The sequence below is a fragment of the Crotalus tigris genome, unplaced genomic scaffold, assembly GCF_016545835.1.
Source record: "Crotalus tigris isolate CLP2741 ecotype Arizona unplaced genomic scaffold, ASM1654583v1 scf7180000018751.488573, whole genome shotgun sequence".
NCBI classification, from domain to species: domain Eukaryota; kingdom Metazoa; phylum Chordata; class Lepidosauria; order Squamata; family Viperidae; genus Crotalus; species Crotalus tigris.
Genome location: NW_024097183.1, coordinates 1 through 23,108, shown reverse-complemented (window position 1 = coordinate 23,108; position 23,108 = coordinate 1). Strand labels below are relative to the sequence as shown.

The 23,108-nt window shown below is 38.5% G+C and overlaps 1 protein-coding gene across 1 annotated transcript; it reads right to left on the bottom strand.

Annotated features, from left to right (window-relative positions):
* Positions 1-3,524: 3,524 nt before the first annotated feature.
* LOC120313636 (isovaleryl-CoA dehydrogenase, mitochondrial-like) lies at positions 3,525-22,837 on the bottom strand (the record flags this gene model as incomplete). Its single annotated transcript, XM_039355734.1, has 7 exons — positions 3,525-5,346; positions 6,992-7,064; positions 11,884-11,988; positions 12,800-12,881; positions 14,886-14,979; positions 20,944-21,040; positions 22,683-22,837. Coding segments are annotated over 7 exons (740 nt in total), but the record flags the coding sequence as incomplete, so codon positions are not given.
* Between the last annotated feature and the right edge of the window lie 271 nt (positions 22,838-23,108).

The window sequence follows — 23,108 nt, the reverse complement described above, 5'->3', positions numbered from 1 at the left end:
AAAGTATATTATTAGATAATAAGTTGGAGTTTGCTTTTACGTATCTATTACCTACTTCAAACATAGCAAGCGGTTGGGGATAGAGACTGGGTGGATGGATGATTTATACTTTTTAAGGCTATGTTATACCAGAAAGATTTTGCATTTAAGCAGGAAAAATCAAAGGTACAAGTACAGATTGGGTGAGACCTGGCTTAAAAACAGTAACTGTGAGTGGGACCTTGGAGTCCTAGTGGATGATCACTTGACTATGAGCCAGCAGTGTGCAGCAGCAGCCAAAAAAGCTAATACAATCCTGGGTTGTATAAACAGGCATAGAATCAAGATCATGTGAAATATTAGTACCACTTTATAAAACCTTAGTAAGACCACACCTGGAATACTGCAGCCAATTCTGGTCACCATATCACAAAAAAGATGTTGAGAGTTTGGGAAAAGTTCAGAGAAGAGCAACAAAAATGATTAAAGGTCTGGAGATTAAAATATATGAAGAACGGCTGCAGGACTTGAGTTTGGCTAGTCTAAAGAAAAGAAGAAATGGGGGAGACATGATAACAATGTTCCAGTATTTGAGGGGCTGCCAGAAAGAAGAGAGGGTCACATTATTCTCCAAACCCCCATGGGCAGGACAAGAAACAATGATTGGAAACTGATCAAAGAGAGAAGCAACCTGGAATTAAGGAGAAACTTCCTGACAGTGAGGACAATTAACCAGTGGAACAACCTGCTTCCAGAAGCAGTGAATGCTCCAACACTGGAAGTTTTTAAGAAGAGGCTAGACAGTCACCTGTCTGATATGGTATAGATCCTCCTGAATGAGCAGGGGGCTGGACTAGAAGACCTCTAAGGTCCCTTCCAGCTCTATTCTCTTCTAGAGGGAGATGCTGTTCATTCTGCATTTGTGTATCATCCATTCAGATTATTGTGTACGTGGAAGATTTTGTAAAACCTTCCTTTATTTAAAAGATATATCAAGAATGCAGAATTCTCAGGCTGCAAAGTTACTGGTGGGACCTCTTCTTGACCTTCCAATGACCTCCAAACTGCTTTTACTGGAGAAAAGGGGGAAGAGAGGTCAAGAATAGCTGCTGTTTTGCCACTGCAGCTACTGACAAAAGAGGGAAGTTTCATTGTTGCACTTTTCTTTATACAGTAGTACGGTCTGAAAATTGGGAGTGTGTAAGAGAGATCACAGACATGGAGACAAATGAGAAGAGGATGCATGGCTTATGCATGCTGGTACCGGAGGGATTTGGATCTCTGAACCAGCACCTGCAGCAGCTCTAGGTTTCAAATGCATGTGCCAGATTGGATTCTGGCTTGCAGTCAGCTTTAGGCAGAAAGCAAGCTGCACGCATAGCAAATTAACATGTTTGCACTGGTATGTGCGCATTTCTCAAGAGAATTCACGGCAAGAACTGCGAACATCCTCATTTACGTTTTTTATGCAGAAGGTGTTAGGATATTTGTTTAATTAATTTCACAAAAGTGGCAGCTTGTTTGCTTAAAGATCCTGCTACAAATACCATCCTTTCTCCTTTTCCCATAACTATCTATTTTCCATATGACTGATGCTTAATAATAGTGTATATCATTCAGCCCGTTCATTGAACTTACCTCCCTGCCCTTCCACTGCTGCATGAACTGCATGTGCAGACAGGATGCGTGCCTTCTGCTTTTTTTCATCCAGAGAACCGGTCAGACTTTTTCATTCAGTCTGACAACTGGGCCTCAATATTAGCCTTTCATAGAACAGCAGGTGCAAGAGGAAAGATCCTAACTCTGCTAACAGTAATCCTCCCACCGCCTCCCACCTCCACAATGTGGTCTGCTCAGTGAAAGATGTTTTTGTTTGCTCTTCACAGTTGTTAATTCCTTCACACTGAAGTGATACGTCTTCCCAATCTTTCTGTACAGTGATTCCTCAGAGAAGATACTGTGTGATATTCTCAAGCTACAATCATGGCAAGCACCCTGCTCTAAAGAACAAGCCTGCTCTTGCAAAAAATGGATAAGGAGAATTATAATCTGCCTGCCAATTGTCTTTTAAAAATGTGCACGTACAACAGAAGAAATTCCATAAAAACAAATGCATTAAACAAAGCACACTAGATTTCATTAAATTATTGAAATCAGTTTTCATAATAGGGAAAATGAATAAAAGCAATCTAAAATTCTAAATAATTCTTTAAATAGATCTCCTATGAGTAAGATGCTAGTCCAAATATGGATAGAGTTCTTAGTTGTTGGTGTTTTTTTTTTTTTTTGTATAACTGAGGGGGAATGGATTGTCCATCCATCCTTGCAGTACCAAATATTTGGTATGTCAGGTATCATACAAGATTATCATTTGGAGAACTATAGTTGCTATCATGAGCAAAACAAATAGCACAGCTTGCCTTATTTGGTTTGGATCAGCCTACTACTTTTGAAATAATGTTAATTACATGCTTTAGGCGAGACAGTTAAAAGCTCTTATGGGAGTAAATGATGTGCAGACAATATTCCAGCCACTTTTTATTTAGGGCTTTTCTATCTCACATTTCTACGGTAGTATTAAAACTATGATTTGTATATAGGTATGTATTTTTCAATTGATAAAATTATATCAATATAAATTGGTTGATTAGACAGTATCCTAAATAGTAAGTTTGTGATCAGTTTGTGAACTATAGAGAACTTACGAAATATTTTAAAAACAGATGAAGTCTGGTAGCACATGTATCACTTTTATCTGCTGGTAGTATATTCTGGAAGACTGATTCAGAATCTTGTTTAAGGACCTTAGTGCTATACTAAATCTCAAGTAAGGAATTCATTCATGCAGTAGGCTACAAACTTTGCCTGTGAACTAGCAAATTACCCAACATCAACCTGCACCTGAAAATACATTTGTAAGCCAATAGACCTGCTGCATAATATTGCATAACACCAGATATAAAATAAAATAAAAATTAAACACAGTAGATGACATTGTCAAGTCCCTATGCTTCTTCCTATAATCTTGAATGCAATTATTATGGAGTATTGTGTGAAATACGACACATATTAACCCAGTCTATTTATACATTTATTCTAAAATTGGTTGGTCGATAATAAATAGCTTTCAGGATAATATAAAATGAAATCAGAAGCCAAACTGAAATCCATAGAATAAAAATAAAAGATCTAAACAATAAATTAAAAAGGGTTGAGTTAAATGTATGAATATGCCATGTATCTCTTGTAAAATAATACAATAATAGAAATATTGGTATCATTTCAAATAACAGTTGAAATTCCCCAGGAATTTAATGTTTTGAAATCTGATCAGCATTTCAATGACTTTTAATGATTATAAGACAATATTGAAGGAAGAGTTATTATAGCTAAAAAAGGAATATCTTTTGCCTAGACAGAATGAGGGAGGATTCAAACTTTTGTTTATGATGATGTAATGTAAATGAATGTAGAAAGTTTTACCCACTTTCTGTTGGAGGAAATAGACATGCTAACAGTTGATGCATAAACAGAGAAGCAATACCTTTGTTTTATAATTGTTTATTAATACTAGTGAATCTTACAAAGCCACAAATTAACCAGCAATTTCCCCATGTTTTATGACAGCAAAAGCAACTTAAAAGAATAGAAAGAACCCTTTGTATAAAAAAGATCAATATATTCTTCATAGTGACCTAGGAAAACTTTCATAGGATTGATTAAATGCTTTTGAAAGAGTTATGTTTTATTTCCATAACTCCAGATACCATGTGGCAAGTTTTGGAACCAGGTTCCAGCTTGATTTGAATTATTAACAATCCCTTGCTTGATTGGCTATATTAATTACAGTAGTTCAATAGGAGTGATAAAATTATGATATTACGACAACACTTCCTGATCTTTAAGAAAAAATATTGTAATTGATTTTTGAGCTCAACAGATAAGAGAAAGTTACACTGTTGCATTTTAAAACTTAAAATTTCTATATTGAGTAATTGCTTCCATGCTGCATACTTTAAAATGATGAAGCCAAATTTCACAGGCTAATATGTGATATGGAAAAACCATTAACTGGACTGTTACGGAATATATATGTGCTGCAATTTAACAGAGTACTGTATTGGAAGCTCTCACCTTCAATATGTAATACTTCCTTTTAAAAATTAATGTTTTCAGGAATCCTGTATGGAGTCTGTGAAATATATAATTATTCCATTGAGATTTTCAAATGCATTTTTAAGTCAGGCACTGATTTCTAGAATGTAGCATTAATTCAATCATATGGATTGCACTGCAATCAAAAATAGGAGCAACAATGCCTTTTTATTTACAACTTAGTTAAGAAGGAAAAATTGGATATGGGTATTTTTTTTAAAAAAAATGTATAGTGTGTGCTGCTGGTTAGGTCAAAGATTCCTCCTGAATTTGGAAAAAGAATTACCAGGGTTTTTTTCCCCTCTAGTCAGACTGGCTATGTTGTCATGGAGTTTTTGTACCACCTTCTTGAGTTTAATATAGATTTTTCTTGCCTGTTCCACAGAAACTCTGGCATAACACAAAACATTTGGTCCTTTCCCTTCTTACAAGGGAAATTTTCAAGAGAACCAAACTATCTTTCACTGAAGCAACTGCCTAATATTTTAATTGCTTCTGGAGTGATAGTGACGCTCTGACACGAGTTAAACATGAAATGGCAGTCCATCAATAACTGCAAGCTTCATGTGGTGCTAATATACTTCAATTAATACTGAGACAGAATACACAGAAATACAATACCTCATATTTTAACAATGTTTTAATAATAGCCTCTTTAATATTCAAAAGATACCTAAAATTTCACAAAACCCAGTAATCAAAGATCTCCATGCATTCTGCTAGCATTCTGGAAATAGGGTCCATTAGAGCTCCGCTATTTCCATTCATAAAAGTGACACCTTAGGTGGGAAAATGTAGTTCAGTGATTCCCACACAGGCAATGTTTCAAACTGGACGAAATCTCAATCTTCTCCAATAAGACTTGATGGCAGCTATTCACATCTTCTACTCAAACTGCCTATTCTGTTCCACTGTAACTGTAACATGTTCTTAAATTTAGCAGCATAATAATTACAAAAAGGATAAATGAGGTGGATATCCTAGTAGCCAGGTGCAGAACAACAGTTGTGTGTGGTTGAAGATTTGGAAAGAAAAGGCATCCTGGTTTGAAGTTCAATTCTTCTTTACAACAGTCTTATTAAACAAATGCAGCATTAAATGACCGACCAATTATTATTCTGCGCACCTCACTTGTCCCTGCCCCAATTTCATACAATTTAGCATCACGCAAAAGACGTCCCATGGGATAATCATTGATGTAGCCATTTCCCCCTGAAATGAAAGGAAAAGCTAAATGTTAAATGAAGGACAAAAATCCTGACGGTAGGTTAAAAGAGAAGCCACTTGGTCTAGTGGTTAAGGTTTGCCTCTTGAGTTATTTGTAAAAATAATAAAGGCAGGATACAAATAAATATAATAATAATAACAACAACAACAGCCTATATACTCAGACATTACCTTAACAGTTCTTAGGTCCTTGGTTAGGACTTGAACCACCAAGTTTTTACTGTGACTGTGAATGTTAAATTTAAGATTAAATCTTAAATAACAACAACAACACACCTGACATCACTATTATGGAAAAGAAAAAAAATCTGGTTCATTGATATTGCAATACCAGGTGATGCACGAATAGAAGAGAAACAATATTGTGATTTGCAAATTGAAGTTGAGCGACTAAGGAAAGAATCAAAGAGTTGTACTAATCATAATAGGAGCCGGTGGAGCAATACCCAAAGGGCTGCCTAGATACATGGAAATTTTGAACTTATTAAACCTGAATATTCTGACTTTGCAAAAAACAAACAAACAAACAACCCTACTCAGAAATGCCTATATACTCAGACACTACCTTAATAACTCTTAGGTCTTTGTTAGGACTTGAGCTGTTCAGTTTTTACCAGTCCCAGACTGTGAATCGAATTGATTAAATCAATAATATGAGGGCAATTTGGAAATAAACCTCTGTTTGGTTATCAATGACAGACACTCGCAGATACAGAACTTTTATTACACACATTAGAAAACTCCAACATTACATTATTTTTCGATATAATTGTCATTCAAATTGAGGCACTTGTCATAGCATCTTACAAGATTTGAAATTCCTTAGTAGTAGTCAGTCGGCGCCAAATCTGGGCTATGGAGGGGGGGAGGTTGATCAAAAGCATCCCAACAGAACTGCTTCAAAAGTTCTTGGGTGCATCTAGCAGTGTGTGGGCGAGCATAATCGTGAACCAACACCACACTAGAAGTCAGCATGCCCCTATGCTTACTATGGATGGCTCATCTGAGTTCATAACATTTCACAGAAGTCTTCTGAATTGATGGTCGAACTACGCTCCATGAAGTTCACTAGTAGTATTCCTTTGGCATCTTCACATTTGGTGGGATTTTCTATGGCACCACTTCTGGTGTGGTATTGGTTCACGATAATGCTCGCCCATCTACCGCTAGATACGCCCAAGAACTTTTAAAGCAGTTCCGTTGGGATGTTTTTGATCACCCCCCCCATAGCTCAGATTTGGCGCCGAGCGACTACTAGTAAGGAATTTCAAACCTTGTAAGATGTTATGACAAGTGTCTCAATTTGAATGATAATTATGTTGAAAAGTAATGTAATGTAATGTTATAGTTTTCTAATGTGTGTAATAGAAGTTCTGTATCTGCGAGTGTCTGTTACTGATAATCAAATGAAAGTTTATTTCCGAATTGCCCTCATAACAACAACAACAATGTATACATATGCAAAGAAAGCTTGCATGCTAATTAATATTAAATCCATTTGAAAAGAAACTTAAATTATAAGATATACAATGGTAATCAGTAAAAATGAGATGGAAGTAACTATATAATGATATGCAAACTTTTAATTAGTTGGCCTCCTAGTAGAACAGTCAGATATCTCTACTTTTACCTAAACACTGGATTCCATCCAAAGCAACTTGAGTAGCACATTCTGCAGAATAGAGGATCACTCCCGCACAGTCCTAAAGAAGAAGACAAGATCACTTGCACTGAAATAAAAGGATGCCAAGCAATTCTAATCTGAAAAATAACCCAGCAGAATTGCGTTTTTATTTCCACGTCCCACTGTACATTTAAATATATATATATATAATCATTATAGCAAAATGTATTGTTTTCTTATGAGAGAATTGTTATGTATCTGGACTTCCAAAAGAAGAAATGGCAGATAAAAGACAACTCTGTGAAAAATGAAATCAATGACTGCGGCAAAAAGCAAACAGCCAGTGTGTTGTCAGCCGTCCCAGGTAAACCAGACAGGAAACACAAAATGAACTGATTATACTTTATTGCAAGGCTACATTAAGAGAATTACATTAAGAGAATTTTGCAAGTCTGAAAGTACAGACCTCCCACCGCTGCTTTTAACTGCTTGACACATTAGGGCAGATTCTTCCTAAGTTTCCTTTTCTGACTGTTAAGCCACTGACGGCTCCTGCCTCTCTCTTCTGATTGCTTCCTAAGCAGCATCTCTTTCCCCTGTTTCTCAGGGTCATCCATATATTCCATTACATGAGCAGAACAGCTGCTCAAGCCTCTCTGGACAAAGAGAGGATGGGAGATTGGCCACAAGTTTTCCAGATAGTTGCTCCTCATGAAGAGCAAGGTAACAAGCTGTGGCAGGTTTTGAGCAATGGGAGACAAGGGAATAGCCACGTTGTTCATGCCATGGTTAGTGCTTTTTAAAGGACACTAAACCTACTACAGCAGTGGTTCTCAACCTTTTTAATGGCGCGACCCCCCAACCGGTCGTAAGTCGAGGACTACTCAACCAGTCATAAGTCGAGGACTACTCAACTGGTGCAGCATGGGACTTTTGGTGGGCTCAGCAGGGCAGAGACAGCCTGGACAATTCCTATTAGCTTTTGAAAGCCAATAGAATTAGACTCTATTCAAGAGAGTCTATTCTAGACTTCCGGTGGATTTTGCGCGCGCGATGGCGGCTACTTTGTAGCCGTCTCTCCTGGGTAAGTGTAAGAACCGCTATGAACAGCAGACACCAGCTGTTCAGCGGTTCAAAATCCCCCTCCCGGGCAAAGGGGGGGGGTAGAGAGTGTCTGAATAGTGGTAGAGCCTCTTTTGCACCCCCCAAGTTTTTTTTGGGGGGGTGAAAGGAGTGCTCCCACGGAGTTCAGACTTGTCTCCGCTTCCCAGCTGTTTTTGTCCTCAGGGACAAAACGAGCCGCTGCAAACACCTCCGTGCTTAAAGAGAACTGGTGAGTTTTTTTTTATAAACGGACAGAGCTGAGTAGAGGATTTAGTTTTTGCTTTCTTTGATTTATTTGGATTTTAAGTTTTAAGACTTGCTTTTATTTTTATTCTCTCTTTTTATTTTTTTTTTTCTTTGTTGAAAGGGAAAGTAAAATGGCGATCGGCAAATCTCTCGGTGTTTTTTTTTTTTTTTTGAAGTTAGAATGCTGACCGGCAGGCTTTTTGGTGTTTCTTTTTCTTTCCTTTCCCTTTCCCTTTTTATTTTCTTATGATTGGAATGGTTGTTTTTGGTATCTCTAAGTATTTTTTTTTTGGAACGGACTTTTTCTATTTAATTATTATTATTTTTTTTTCTTCTCCCTTCTTTTTATTGTAATGACTCTTTTTTGAAGGACTTTTTTCTGTTTAATTTTTTGCAATTTTTAAGAAGGAGTAAAGCTTTTTTTAATTCTTTTTCTCTTCCTTTTTTTTTCTTTTCCCTTTTTTCTTTTTATTATAATGACCTTCTTTGGAGGGAGTTATGATTTTTGAAGGAATTTTTATAATTTTTTAAGAAGGGCTAAAGGTTTTTCTTTAAGATGGCTCCAAAGCGTCCAGGGATTTCTACAGCTTCTAAATCAACAGTTTCACCCTCTTCTGGGGGTCAGCTAATAACTATGAAGGATTTGCAAAACATGATGGGAGATGTTATAATTCAAATTAGGGCAGAAATGAAAAAGATTTTAGAGGAAAATAATAAGATCTTGAGACAAGATTTTGTTTTGGCTTTAGAAGGAGTTGCTTCTGTTCTTGAAAAGGTGAACTCCCATGTGGAAGAGGTAGCTGAAAAAGTGGACATAATGGAGGGGAAAATTGAAAGTATGGAAAAAGAAATGGAAAATGAGATTCTTATGCTTCAATATGGACAAATGGAATATGCCTTAAGAATCAGAGGCCTGGAAGAGTCTTTGCAAGAAGATTTGAAAGAAATGGTTGCAAAGGACTTTGCATTGATTTTGAATAAAGAAAAAGAGGGAATACTTAGTGAAATTGAAAAATTATTTAGGGTTAACTCTGTGGTGGCAGCACAGAAGAATCTGCCAAGAGATGTGGTAATTTACTTGGTAAAAGATCCTTACGCAATCAAATTGTGCAAGCCTATTATAAGAAGAGATTTCAAATTGCTTCACAAGATGTCATAATTTTTAAGGAGATCCCATCTAAAATTTTAAGAAGAAGAAAGGAGTTTGCTTTTCTAGTAAATGAACTTAAAAAGAGAAAAATTGTATTCAGATGGGATATTCCGACTGGAATGGTGGTGAACTACCTGGGGACATGTTATAGACTTAATACTGTTTCTCAAGCAAAAGATTTTTATACTTCGGTCCTGGGGGTATGTGCATTGCCATCTATTAGGTCTCAACAAGTCCAGATTGAGGAGCAGAAGACAACTTGTGTAGCACATAATTCCAAAGAAAAGCAGCAACAGAAGAAGGTCAAGGAAGTTTCATATTCAGCGGTCTCTGAATCTCTGGGAGATGTTGGACCTACAAAGTCTTTGGAGCAATCTTCAAGGGTGGCTCTGGGAGAAGTTAGACCTACAAAGTCTTTGGACCAATCTTCAAGGGTGGAATTGCTGCCTGAAATGGAAATTGGGAAATTTCAGCTTGAGGGGCACCAACAAGAGAGGAACGGGCAGAGGATAACTTGTACAACTTACAACTGTGAAGATCAACACAAGGAGGAATTCATTGAGGAAGTTTTACAGGTATCGGTCCCTGAGACTTGTGCAACATATAAATGTAAAGAAAAAGTAACATATAAATGTAAAGAGAAAGACCAACAGAAGAAGGAGGTTGAGGAAGTTTCACAGGTACTGATTCCTGAGCTGGTGGGTCAACCAGGACTTACAAACTCTTTGGAGCGATCTTCAAGGGCAGAATTCCACGCATTTTTTTCGATGCTTGCGGGCAAGAGAGACCGATATGGATTGTGCTTATAGTAGATGCAACTGAACTTTAGACAAGAAGTTTACTATTGAGATTGTGGGAGAAGTAAAACTTATATCGTTTTTGGAAAAAGTCTTATGTAATGTCTAAATATGTGTTTTGGGATAATAATATATTTCAGTTTTAAGTTTTAAACCTTTAATGATAATATTGTTTAAACCTGTGTTTTGAAGGGATTATAATTTGTTTATTTCAGTGAGGGGATTCTAATAAATTTGTGTTTCGAAGGGAGTATAATTTGTTTAAGTTTCAAGTAATGCTTAAATTTGGTTTTTAAATATTATTATTAATATTTCTAAGAGAAAATAATTTGTTTAATTAAATGTCTAGATTTGTTTAGGAAAGAAAGTAATGCTTAAATCTGTGTTTTTGGAGAAAGTTTATATAGAATGATGATTGTATTTAGATTTGTTTAGGATTTAAAAGTGTTTCAAGCTTTTAAATATTATTATTAATATTTTTAAGAGAAAATAATTTGTTTAACTAAATGTGTCTAGATTTGTTTAGGATTTTTAAGTTTTTTTTTTTTTTTTTTGATAGGTGAGAAGATTATGAAGATTGAAGGAAATATGTATTTACTTTAAGTTTTCTAAGAGTATTTAGTTTTAATGGTACAACAAAGGTTTATATGTTTATTTTTTTGTATTAGGATAAAGAAAGAGGGAGAAATTAGATTTTACATTATAGCTATAGATATTCAAAGAAAGTAATGTTTAAATTTGCGTTTTTGGAGGGAGTTTATATAGAATGATGATTGTATTTAAATTTGTTTAGGTTTTAAAAGTGTTTTAAGTTTTTTTCTCAATTAAGCCTGTACTCAGCTCTGGGAAGTCTAGGGGAGGGTTTGGGAGGTTGGGGAGGAGGGGGGTGAGGTAGGGTTGGGGGGGGGTATGGGAAGGGGATTTGTTTTTGTAAAAATTTAAAAATTTTCAATAAAAAAAAAAAAAAAGAGAGTCTATTCTATTGGCTTTCAAAAGCCAATAGAATAAAAGGGAGTAGCACAGCTAAGGAAAAGGGGGAAAAAATGGCGGACTGCATTGTTTGGCGACCCCCGTGAAATGTCATTCGACCCCAAATGGGGTCCCGACCCACAAGCTGAGAACCACTGTACTATAGTGACTTCTTATGCTACAGCTATAAATAAATCTTTTGTAGATAGGTGCAAACATAAGTGGAAAACAGGATATTTAAAATATGTTATATTTCTTGTGTCTTAATTTCCAGTAGTACTAAAACTTAACGTACTCCTGGCAAAACAAAATACAGAATAAGTTGTGTGGAAATTCAAAATATTTTATAAGTAGACTCACAGTCTGGGAAACTCATTTGGTAAGATGGGCAAAAGTGGTTATTATTTTGAACAGATAATCCATTTAGTAATTACTGAATCAAACATTAAATTGTTGAATCTCTTTTTTAAAAAACCTGATTTTCTGATAAATTGCACAGTTACGAATTTTACTGCTTTATTGTGCAGTAATTTATTCTTTTTCTTTTTCAGTTTGTGTTATGAATAGAAACATAAGATATAAAAGCTAAAATAAAATAAAAACAGTACCACAATATTCTCCCACAAACTCACCTTTGCATTGATGTGTCCTTGGTCACAAGCCTTTGCTACGTTATATACATACTGCCGGCATGCCATCAACCGGGTATACATATCAGCCATTTTACCCTGCATCAACTATGTACAGCAGTATAAAAAGGTGAAAAAAGCAAAATGTTTGAAGTTATTTTCAAATGTTATGTCTAAAAACCTGTGTTACGCTGGCTTCTATTTCTGAACATTCCTATACTCAGACCTGTAACAGCAGTAAAGAAAGGAAAAATTAAAAAGATATTTCATTATCGGTATATAGAAGATAGAAGTAACATACATTTCCAGCTGCTGTCCACAAATTAAAGTGCAAAGTGAAATAGAAGCAAGAACTACTTGTGTTGGATTAGCAAGCCTTAATGAAATGTCACTAGAAGAACAGTTATTACCGGAAAATGGTGATTAACAGTAATTGGATAAAATCCAACATCCTTTGAATCACAGTAACTTCTGTAGTGCCAAAGTACTTTGAAAATTCAAATCCTACTTATTCTCCATAAAGGGAAGCTGCAAACTAAAGTAGTTATTTGTTTGTTAAATTTACATGGTCCCTAACTTCCAGCTATCCTGGGCAGTGAGTGTATGGAAGCAACATACTGAGTAAATCAAATCCAAAAGTTGTTTCCCAAAGACACTATATTTCAATTTTAAGAATATTCTAGCGGTAAAATGCCATATTCTCTTACTCTGAATCATTCAGCAATTAAAGTGAGGGGAAAAGTACAATGGCTTTGTACTTTGTTTCTTAGACTGCAAACATCAATGTAACTAGGGTGGAAACAATTAAAAGCCAATTAATCCAAAATCTATTCAATACGGTTCTTATTGATGATCAGATACTAGCCAACTATTGAATTCTTCCCTGGAAGTTAATTGGTGTCACTTTCATTATGCTTACCTGGAAGTGGCCAATTTTCTGCCCAAATGCTTCTCTGATATGCAGATACGGAACAGCATGGTCTAGGACTGCCTGCATGATTCTGCAAGGGAAACCAATGCACTAAAATTGATTTTATGAATTTATAGCATATCTCTGAAAAGATGGCCCATAAAAATTCAATGAAAAACATAGTGAATCCAGAAAACCATGAAACTAAAAGGGTATGAAGAAAAACAAGAGAGACAAGCAGCAGCAAGTGATTAAAAGAAATAGACCAAATATTAAGAAATGCCTTGAACCTAACATGTCCACTTAAGCATTTCACTATAATAGTATATTTTGGAAAAGAAAAATAATATATTTTGGAAAGGTTACAGAGCTATATAAAACTGTGATGGTCCATTTTGCAAGTGTAGCGATTGTAACAGGACGGAGACTATTATGATAACTTTTTCCTCATTAAAATTAAAAAAGAAAAGTAAGTATAGTCCATGTTGGGAAAGTCTTCTAAATCAGACCATAAAACAAAAGACTAAAACATACAGTTATTTGACTAGATAGTATGACCCTTCTTTCCTATAATTAGGTAATAATGTATTAAATTAGCAAACTTTCAATTTCCTCAGGATAAACTAGGGAATTCAAAACAGAAATTAGGGAAATAGAAATGTGTGTGTTGGGAAAGATGAAGGGAATCTTAATAATGATATTTGATTTCAAATAATTAACATTTATATCATTGAAACTTAATATAAAATATTTCAAGTAATTAAAAAAGATTATGAAGTTGGGACCAAAGAGTATTTCTATATCTGCTAAGCAAGCATCATTAAAATATTATGCAAACTTGAAAAATGCAACTCAAAGTAATTTTTGGAAAATGAGACAAAACAAATGCTGGGGGCAAAACAAAATCTGGGGGGGGGGGGAGGAGGGAATTATAGCCTCCAGCTTCTCTATTTAAGGGTTCATTAGAAGACTTGGTCTCATGTGATTTTTATTCTGCTCATGGAATGCTGAACTGCAGTATTACTATATTATGATTCACTGATTAGGCAGCAAGAAATTACAGTAGGCTGCAATACTCTGCAGATAAGAATAAATTAGATTAACCTTATCTTATTCAAATTTGACCTGAAAGACTTTGTTATGGTATCTTATGCAGGTTTCTTTGAAAGCATAAAGATATCTAGCACTGCAAACAGAAGACTACATCTCTGTATTGTGCAGCTGTGTTTTAAAAAAGTTCAGACATCACTTCCCTTTTAATATGTTATATTAGGACCCCCACCTGCACACTGCCTGCTGTCCCTCTGGTATCCTTTTCCCTGAACACCCTTATTTCAGTATCCCCTTCCCTGAACACTCAGATCATGCTGCTAAAGTTTGGCAGAAAAGGGGCTATGATTGGCAGCATGATTTTTCTTTCCATTCAAGCAGTAATATAATTGCACAAGTCTCTTAACTGAAACCTTTAAAAACAATACTTAGAAATGACAATGTCACTTCGGTGGAAACTCACTCTGGTGATGATCACTTCATTACTTCATGCTGTTCCGTAACCCTCAGAATATTATTATTACTTTTTAAAAAATGTAAAATGCAGCCCTTCAGTGTTGTCAGTCTCCTTAAAAAAATAATGGATCGTATAGGACCAGCGTTATGGGCAACTCATGAACTGAACCTCCCCTCAAATGATTACAGAGACAGGCATTCTATGCTGACAGGAGGGCAGCAACCAGTAATGGTACAATTATCTCAGCCACTGTTTTCATAGGTCTTAAAAGCAACAACTGCACTTATAAGTCATTGCTTTGAATAAATCACCTCAAAGCTATAAAAATCACAACGATGGCTCCTTTGCTCCTGGAGACAATTGTGAGAGGAGGGGAAGCAACTGTGGGCTAGTATAAACAGGCTGCTTAAAAATAATTTTAAAGATAAGGAAACTTAATGTAAGAAAAGCAAAGTAAAAAGACTAATTGAAATGCTGGAATAATTTCTCCTGTGAATAATACTTTACATAAGGAATTATTACTACCAACTAAGACAACTGATAAAGTATCACAATGTTCTCAAGATAATAAAATAAATTTTTATTTACCCCAGTGGTCCACCACTCAGAATGAGTCTCTCTAGATCCAAGCCACTCATCAACACATAGACTCCTTTACTTAGTTGTCCCAATATATTCTTAGCTTTAATAGACAAAGGGAAGTTGGTTACTGGTATATCTTCAACACTGATTCAGAAGAGAAATGCACCATGGATAAGTTATGTGTAAGCCTACATATACACAGCAATGTGTGATATAGAGAGAATTACATTTTGAACCAATACTATTGTTTAGTGCCAAAGAAAAAGTAGTTACAAACCCAGTTTCTTACATATCTTGATAAATAATAATTAAAAGTGCACAACTTAAGGCTTGATCTCAGTGTTGTGGTGATAAAATCAAATTATAAATAAATTAGCGACAATGGAAACCTGTTGTGTCTAATATAACATCAGTTAATTCTAATATTAAAAGCTACAGTACTGTACTAACAACCTGGTTTTAAACATACCAAAGAAAGCAACAGTGAAGGAAGTTATCTTTACCCCTTGTTTATGCTGATACACAACTGTGGAATCACAAGGTGAAAAACAGGCTTAGCAATTGATGTTATTTTGGAATATATACAGCTGTGTTGTTTGCATAACTTCCCCCCCCCCTCTATAAGTAAAAAGCAGTTGCAAACTGTAGATAATGCAATTATATGAAGTGAATGCATTATTTGTGAAATGTAGAAAAAGAGAAGTATCTTAACTCCAGCCAGCCGCCATTGCCGGTACCGCCCAGCTGGAAGCTCGCGGGAGCAACCGCCAAGCTGGAAGACCGGCGGAAAGGAGAGCCACGGAGAGAAAGGAGAGCCCCGGAGCTGGAAGACCGGCGGAAAGGAGAGCCCCGGAGACGGAGCCAGCCAGCCGCCATTGCCGCGCAGGCCGGAGCCAGCCAGCCACCATTGCCGCGCCGGCACCACCCAGCTGGAAGCTCACGGGAGGACCACCGCCGCCAGAAGACGAGGGTAGAGGGAGGAGGAGAAAAAGCAGGCCCGTCTCTCCCTGTGGCCTCGGGTGGGCTACACCCCTTCACCGTGTGGTCATGCTCGTCGGTCTGGCTCTGCGAGACCAGTGGGGCCGCCATGCACCACGAGGGGCCTGGCTGGCACCATCCCGTTGTCGTCGTCGGTTATCATAGGGAGAGGTAGATATGGTGGGAGCCAAGGGGTGGGCCATCTTCGGGGAACAAGGACTCGCTGCATTAAAGCGATTACTTGTTCTGACCCCTTGGACTCTTCTCCAATACCTGGAGAGGGGGGGTGTTCAGGACCCTGGCCTCAGGTTGCTGCTTCTTAATGCCAGGTCGGTTATTAATAAAGCTCCCCTCATCCGGGACTTGATATTAGATGAGGAGGCCGACCTGGCATGTATTACTGAGACCTGGCTGGGCCATGAGGGAGGTGTTCCTCTCTCAGAGATGTGCCCAGACGGGTTTCAGATAATGCACCAACCACGATTCCAGGGAAGGGGTGGGGGAGTGGCGATTCTTGTCCGAGAATCCTTGACACCTCGCAGGATCCCTGCCCCAGAGGTTGTTGGGTGTGAGTCCCTTCTCTTGAGGTTGGATTCAAGGGTTCAGTCGGGCTTGTAGTTGACATACCTGCCTCCCAGCTATGTGACAACAGCCCTGCCCGAGCTGCTGGAGGGGGTAGCCGGGTTGGCGGTGGAATTCCCCAGGCTTATGGTGCTGGGGGATTTCAATCTGCCGTCACTCGGCGAATCCTCCGGTGTGGCTCAGGAGTTCATGGCTTCCATGACAACCATGGACCTGACCCAGATAATTCAGGGTCCGACCCATAGGGGAGGACACACGCTCGACTTGGTATTCCTCTCGGGGCAGTGGAGACGTGATTTCGATTTAAGGGGTATAGTTACTTCTCCCTTGTCATGGTCGGATCGCTTCCTGTTGAGGTTAGATTTCTCGGTCCTACCCCCGACCGCAGGGAGGTGGAACCGATTAGGTGGTTCCGCCCCAGGCGTTTAATGGACCCGGAGGGGTCCAAATAGCGCTTGGGGGTTTTCCTGATTCCCTCCTCCACGAACCGGCTGAGTCCTTGGTCGCTGCTTGGAATAAGGCGGCATCAGGGGCGTTAGACCGGATCGCACCTTTGCGACCTCTCCGTGATTGTGGATCCCGGAGGGCACCTTGGTTTACCGAGGAGCTACGGGAGATGAAGCGTCAGAAGAGACGTCTAGAGCGACGCTGGAGGGCTAGTAACTCCGAATCCGACCGGACACTTTTAAGAGCCTATATTAGGACTTATTTAGTGGCGATACGAGCGGCAAAATGTTCGCATTTTTCCGCACTTATTGCGTCTGCAGAATCTCGTCCCGCCGCCCTGTTTAGGGTGACCCGTTCCCTACTTAACGTTCAGGAAGCCGGGGAGCCCTTACAGGATAGGGCGGAGGAATTTGTGCAGTTCCTATCAGACAAAATCGCTCGGATTCGGACAGACCTAGACTCCGATTGGGCAGGGCCTTCTGAGATGACTGGGGCAGGTCTTGGCCCAGTTTTATGGGATGAATTTGAGTCTGTGACCGCTGAGGATGTTGACAGAGCAGTGGGAGCGATGAGCGCCTCCACTTGTTTATTGGACCCATGTAATTTCTGGTTGGTCTCGGCTGCCAAGGAGGTGACACGAGGCTGGCTCCAGGTGTTGATCAACGCTTCGTTGAGGGAGGGGTCTTTCCCGCAATCCTTGAAGGAAGCAGTTGTGAGGCCCCTTCTCAAGAAGCCTACCCTGGACCCGGCTGACTTAAATAACTTCCGTCCAGTCTCCAATCTCCCCTTTTTGGGGAAGGTTGTAGAGAGAGTGGTGGCGCTCCAGCTCCGACGGTCTCTGGATGAAGCGGATTATCTAGACCCTTTTCAATCTGGCTTCAGGCCCGGCTTCAGCACAGAAACTGCTTTGGTCGCGCTGATGGATGATCTCTGGCGGGCCCGAGACAGGGGTTATTCCTTTGTCTTGGTGCTACTTGACCTCTCAGCGGCTTTTGATACCATCGATCATGGTATCCTTTTGCGACGACTTGAAGGGGTGGGAGTGGGAGGCACCGTTTTACGGTGGTTCTCCTCCTACCTCTCTGGCCGGTCGCAATCGGTATTGGTGGGAGGGCAGAGGTCAACCCCGAGGCCCCTTGAATGCGGTGTGCCGCAGGGGTCGGTTCTCTCCCCCCTCCTATTTAACATTTACATGAAGCCACTGGGTGAGATCATCAGACAGCATGGGGTGAGGTTTCATCAGTATGCTGATGATACCCAGTTATATATCTCCTCCCCAAGCTCTCTCAGTGAAGCGCCTGATGTGATGGGCCATTGCCTTGAAGCCGTGAGGGTCTGGATGGGGGTTAACAGACTCAGGCTCAATCCTGACAAGACCGAGTGGCTTCGGATGTTGCCTCCCAAGGATCATGTCGACTGTCCAGTGTTGACTCTAGCGGGGGAAAATATACCTTCGGAGCGGGTTCACAACTTGGGTGTCCTCCTTGATCCACAGCTGAATTTGGAACATCATTTGACGGCTGTGGCTGGGAGGACCTTTGCACAAGTTCGTCTGTTGCACCAGTTGTGACCCTACCTGGACCGGGAGGCTCTCCTTACAGTCACTCATGCCCTTGTCACCTCACGTTTGGACTACTGCAACACGCTCTACATGGGGCTACCCTTGAAAAGTATTCGGAGACTACAGTTGGTCCAGAATGCAGCCGCACAAGTGATAGTGGGTGCTCCTCGATACACCCACGTTACACCTATCCTCCGTGAGCTGCACTGGTTGCCTATTGGTCTCCGAGTCCAATTCAAGGTGTTGGTTATTACCTTTAAAGCCCTATATGGCTCAGGGCCAGGCTATTTGCGAGACCGCCTACTACCTCATAGTTTCCTTCATCCGGTTAGATCCCACAGGCTGGGCCTCCTTCGGGTCCCGTCGGCCAAGCAGTGCCATTTAGCGGGGCCGCGGAGGAGGGCTTTCTCTGTGATGGCGCTCATGTCTTGGAACCAGCTCCCCCCGGAGATTAGGACCGCTCCCACCCTGTTGGTTTTCTGTAAGCTGCTTAAGACCTGGCTTTTCCGGCAGGCCTGGGGTTTATAAAATCTGACCCCTGGATGACTGTTATTGTACTGTTTGTTTTGTCATGTTTTATGGTGTTTTTATTGTTAGCCGCCCAGAGTCCTGCGGGAGTGGGGCGGTTTATAAATTTTAAAAATAAAATAAAAATAAATAAATTAGTGAATCTCAGAGAATAACCTTGAATAGATATACCTTCAGCAGAATACAAGATGAGCTTTCTGAATCTGCTTTTCACCTTTGCTATAGGGCATGGGTGTCAAACTCGCCACGTCACATGACGCATCATATCGTGACTTTTTCCGTATTGCCGGAGCTGGGGTGGGCGCGGCTTCCGTATGATGGAACCGGCCCACAGGCTGGCAGTTTGACACCCCTGCTATATGGCCTAAGAATATAATTCTGTGGATGCTGCTGGGGATCAAAGGAACCTGTGTTACATCCACTAGAATATATGTGACAGAAAGCCATGTGTGACAGAGTTGTATTTCTAAATTACACTTTGATCCAAGTGAAAGAACTCCAAAAGCTCAGAAAATTATTGGAACAGGTCAATGTTGGACAGCTATGGAAGTGACCCTGGAGATCAGGGAAGTTTAACAAGAATGCTGGCATTTAGTACTATTGCCATTACCTTCCACTGAGCCGAGGAAATGGAATTACAAAAAAGAAATGACAGGTTCTCAATTCTACCTAAAAAGATGGAAACCAGAAATCCACTTTACTGCCAATAAAATCTGAAAAAACAAGAAGATGCATTTTCAAGAGTATAAAGATGGCCTTTTCTGCAGCTCGTTAATAACATGTACCCTGAGCAAATATGGGAAAGAATGGATCCACAGAGAAAACCCGGTGAGAGATATTTCTTTTCATCTCTTGAAATCAAATATAGGAATTGCAATCCTGAACCCTATGCTGCATACTTATCAAGATAAAATGGATGATATTAACCATGAGCTGTTCTACTGAATGTTTTTAACATAAAGATGCCAGTGGCACCTTAATTATTAACACTTTTAAAATTTACTCAGACTTAAACGTATGTCTACCTTATTTCATCAGGTAGATGGAGGCAAGATCCATGACACGAGATTTTAGGCATACGTGGTGGAATTAGAGGACAAGGGAATGGAATGGGAATAGGTAGGACTATTTTGGAAATCAGGAGACAGAATTACTAGAATGGCTTTAAATAAACTGTAGGCAGTAATTGTCAACCCTGGCTCCTTTAACATGTCTGGACTTCAACTCCCAGAATTCCCCAACCTCAGCAAACCGGCTGAGGACTTCTAGGAATAGACATCCAGACATCTTAAAAGGCCGAGAAATACCCTGTAGAATCCACTGTTTCCTTAAAGATCAATAAATCATTGCTGATAGGAAATTCCCACAGAGGAAGAGTTAATACATAAAATATTAGCATGTGCGGAAATGGACAGGCTCACAATGATATTAAAAGATAAATGTGGATCAGTTTATTATGAAACCTGGGATAAATTTTACCGCTGGAGGAATTTGAAGAGGACAGTCGGGATTAAAGACAAATGTTAAGATAGAAATATATGTTATTTTAGAACAAGTATTGTATATAAAACTTAGATGTATATGTAGAGATGAAGAATTGATTGTAAAAAGTGGAATAATCTGATAAGAATGTATATACTGGAATGTCACGTTAAATCCAATGTTTGTTTTTAATTGTATTATAAATAAAATTTGTAAAATAAATAAATAAATCACGGCTGATAAATAATATGTTCAGAAAAAGGAGTCTGTTTAAACAAATCGTTGTTATTAGAAAAGAGAGAAGAGAAATGATGGAGGGAAAATGAGATTCAGAACAAAAAAAGAGGTTAAGTATAGAGAAACAACTTTTGACTTGAATTTTCAGTTTTTAAAAATATTTTAACATTCAGAAAGACAAATCTAAGGAGAGAGAAACAGGGGAGTTGTCATTACAACTGAAAGTAGCACATCTACTGTGTTACTCACCAGGAACTTTGCAATCCTCAAAGATTAATTCACAGGTATTTGACCCTCTCATTCCCAGTTTATCCAGTTTTTGTGCTGTGCTAAAACCAGGCATATTCTGAAGAACAGAGATAGAAAATGCACAGGGAAATTCTCTTCCATTAAAGTTAGATCAAAACATAATTCTTAAAACTTCCAACTGAACAGTCTGTATGGAATAAGAGCTAATCATAGAAATGACTCATGCAAAGTGTATTAATGGCATCATGGGTAAACAAAGAGATCGAACACCTACAGAGATAGCAAATCAGAGACCACAAATCAACATACATATACCCAATTCTTACTATAAAGCCAAAACAAGTTTAATTTTGAGTTAGTTTCACCCTTGCTCCAAACTCCAAGGTAACATAGCCCTCTAAATGAATTAGGGTTGTTATATGCGGTAATCTGAATGAAAAACAGTAATTATTTCTTTATTTGGCAGGGAGTTAACCTGTCAGATTTTCACAAGATGTTTTACAATGGCTGTAAATCGCTTACTAATGAATGAAATCCAATCCTGTGCCAGAGGACAGTTCACATAGCAGAATTTTTCCTTTATTCGGCATAGCAGCCTGTCCCCACTTAAAAGAAAACTTTTCTGAAAGATTTGAAACTATAAAGATTCTGGGCTCATGAGTCTGATATGAAATGAAGGAATCTTGCTCCACTGTCCTGATTTCTGATGTTCCATTCAATAAACTTGCCTTCTACTCATTCAATGCTGGATCTCTTCTATCTTAAAAAAAATGTGCACAACAGAATATTTTAAAGAACTTGAAGTCTATTTTCTCCTTTTTCCACATTTATTGAGGTGACAACAATTAAACCACCAAATACAATTGCTCCAAAAATTTAACAACTTGTTCAAGAAATGTAAAACCACAGACTCAGCCTACATACAAATCAGGTGGACTTATGGGTATGGCATATTCTATTATGTCCTTTTGGTAGAACTGAGTTTTCATATTTAATCTGTGGTCCTTAAATTCATTATTTTGCAATTGCTGAAATATATAAATGTTTAGGTGGGGATGACTATTGATTTCATTTTGTTCTTAATAGTTATTAAACTATTTACAATATATAGTTGGCTGATGCTTCAGGGTTATTCACTAATTATGAATAATGCATACAGAAAATCATCACGGCTCAATCCTTCTAACAAGAGTTTCCTATCGGATGTGGCAAAGTAGTTGTTATTCTACACAATTAGAAGATGGACAAGGGAAGGACTGTAAAATTATTTTAAAATGAGAATGCCATCAAACAGATTTACATCTTTTCCTACATCATCACGTAGGATATGTTGTTCCAATTCAGAAACTCAGAGAACTTCCATGAGCTCACTGAATTTAAACATTACAAGGTAAATCTATTATTTTAAGGTTCTAATCTTGCCAGTTTAGAGCTGTTTTTAAGAAACTCTTCTTACCATATGGACAGAGGCAACTCTATCTCTGCCAAAGTTACTCAGAACACTCAAGGAAGGCCAACAGTCTGGCCTTTTAAGTTTTGTATGTAAAATTGGCCACAGAAGAAGGAACTGCTGACCTCTTATTTTGAAAACAATGTTGTTTCAATGAATTCAGGAGCATGGCTTGTTTTTCTCCCCCTAACAAATAAATTCTTTTACGTCCAGTTGAAAGGACATGATATCCATAAATATTTTACATGGGAGAAGAAAACAAACTTTTTTAAGAACCCTGGAAACTTACCTTTTCCACAATGAATGCTGTTATACCGTGAGAAGTTGGAACAGCACTGGGATCTGTTTTAGCATAAACAATTAGAACATCAGCATCTGGCCCATTAGTAATCCAAAATTTGTTCCCATTTAGAACAAAATAATCCCCTGGAAAGGAAAGATGAACTGCTTAATTGTCTGGTTCACAAAATACCCAAAGTCAATGTATTTCCAGAAAGTCTTATACTTCCCAATTGACATTTCCATGAATATTTTTTCTCAAATTCTGGATACCTATTTGCTTTTATGTCTATGTTCATGAGATCATTTTTATGGTTAGATACAGGGAATTACTATATAACTTAGTTCTGGAACTGGCTCTTTCCATATCAGCCAGTTTCCTTCCCAAAAAAAAAAAGGAGCAGAGTTGTCCTACGCAAACAAAGCATTCTTCAAA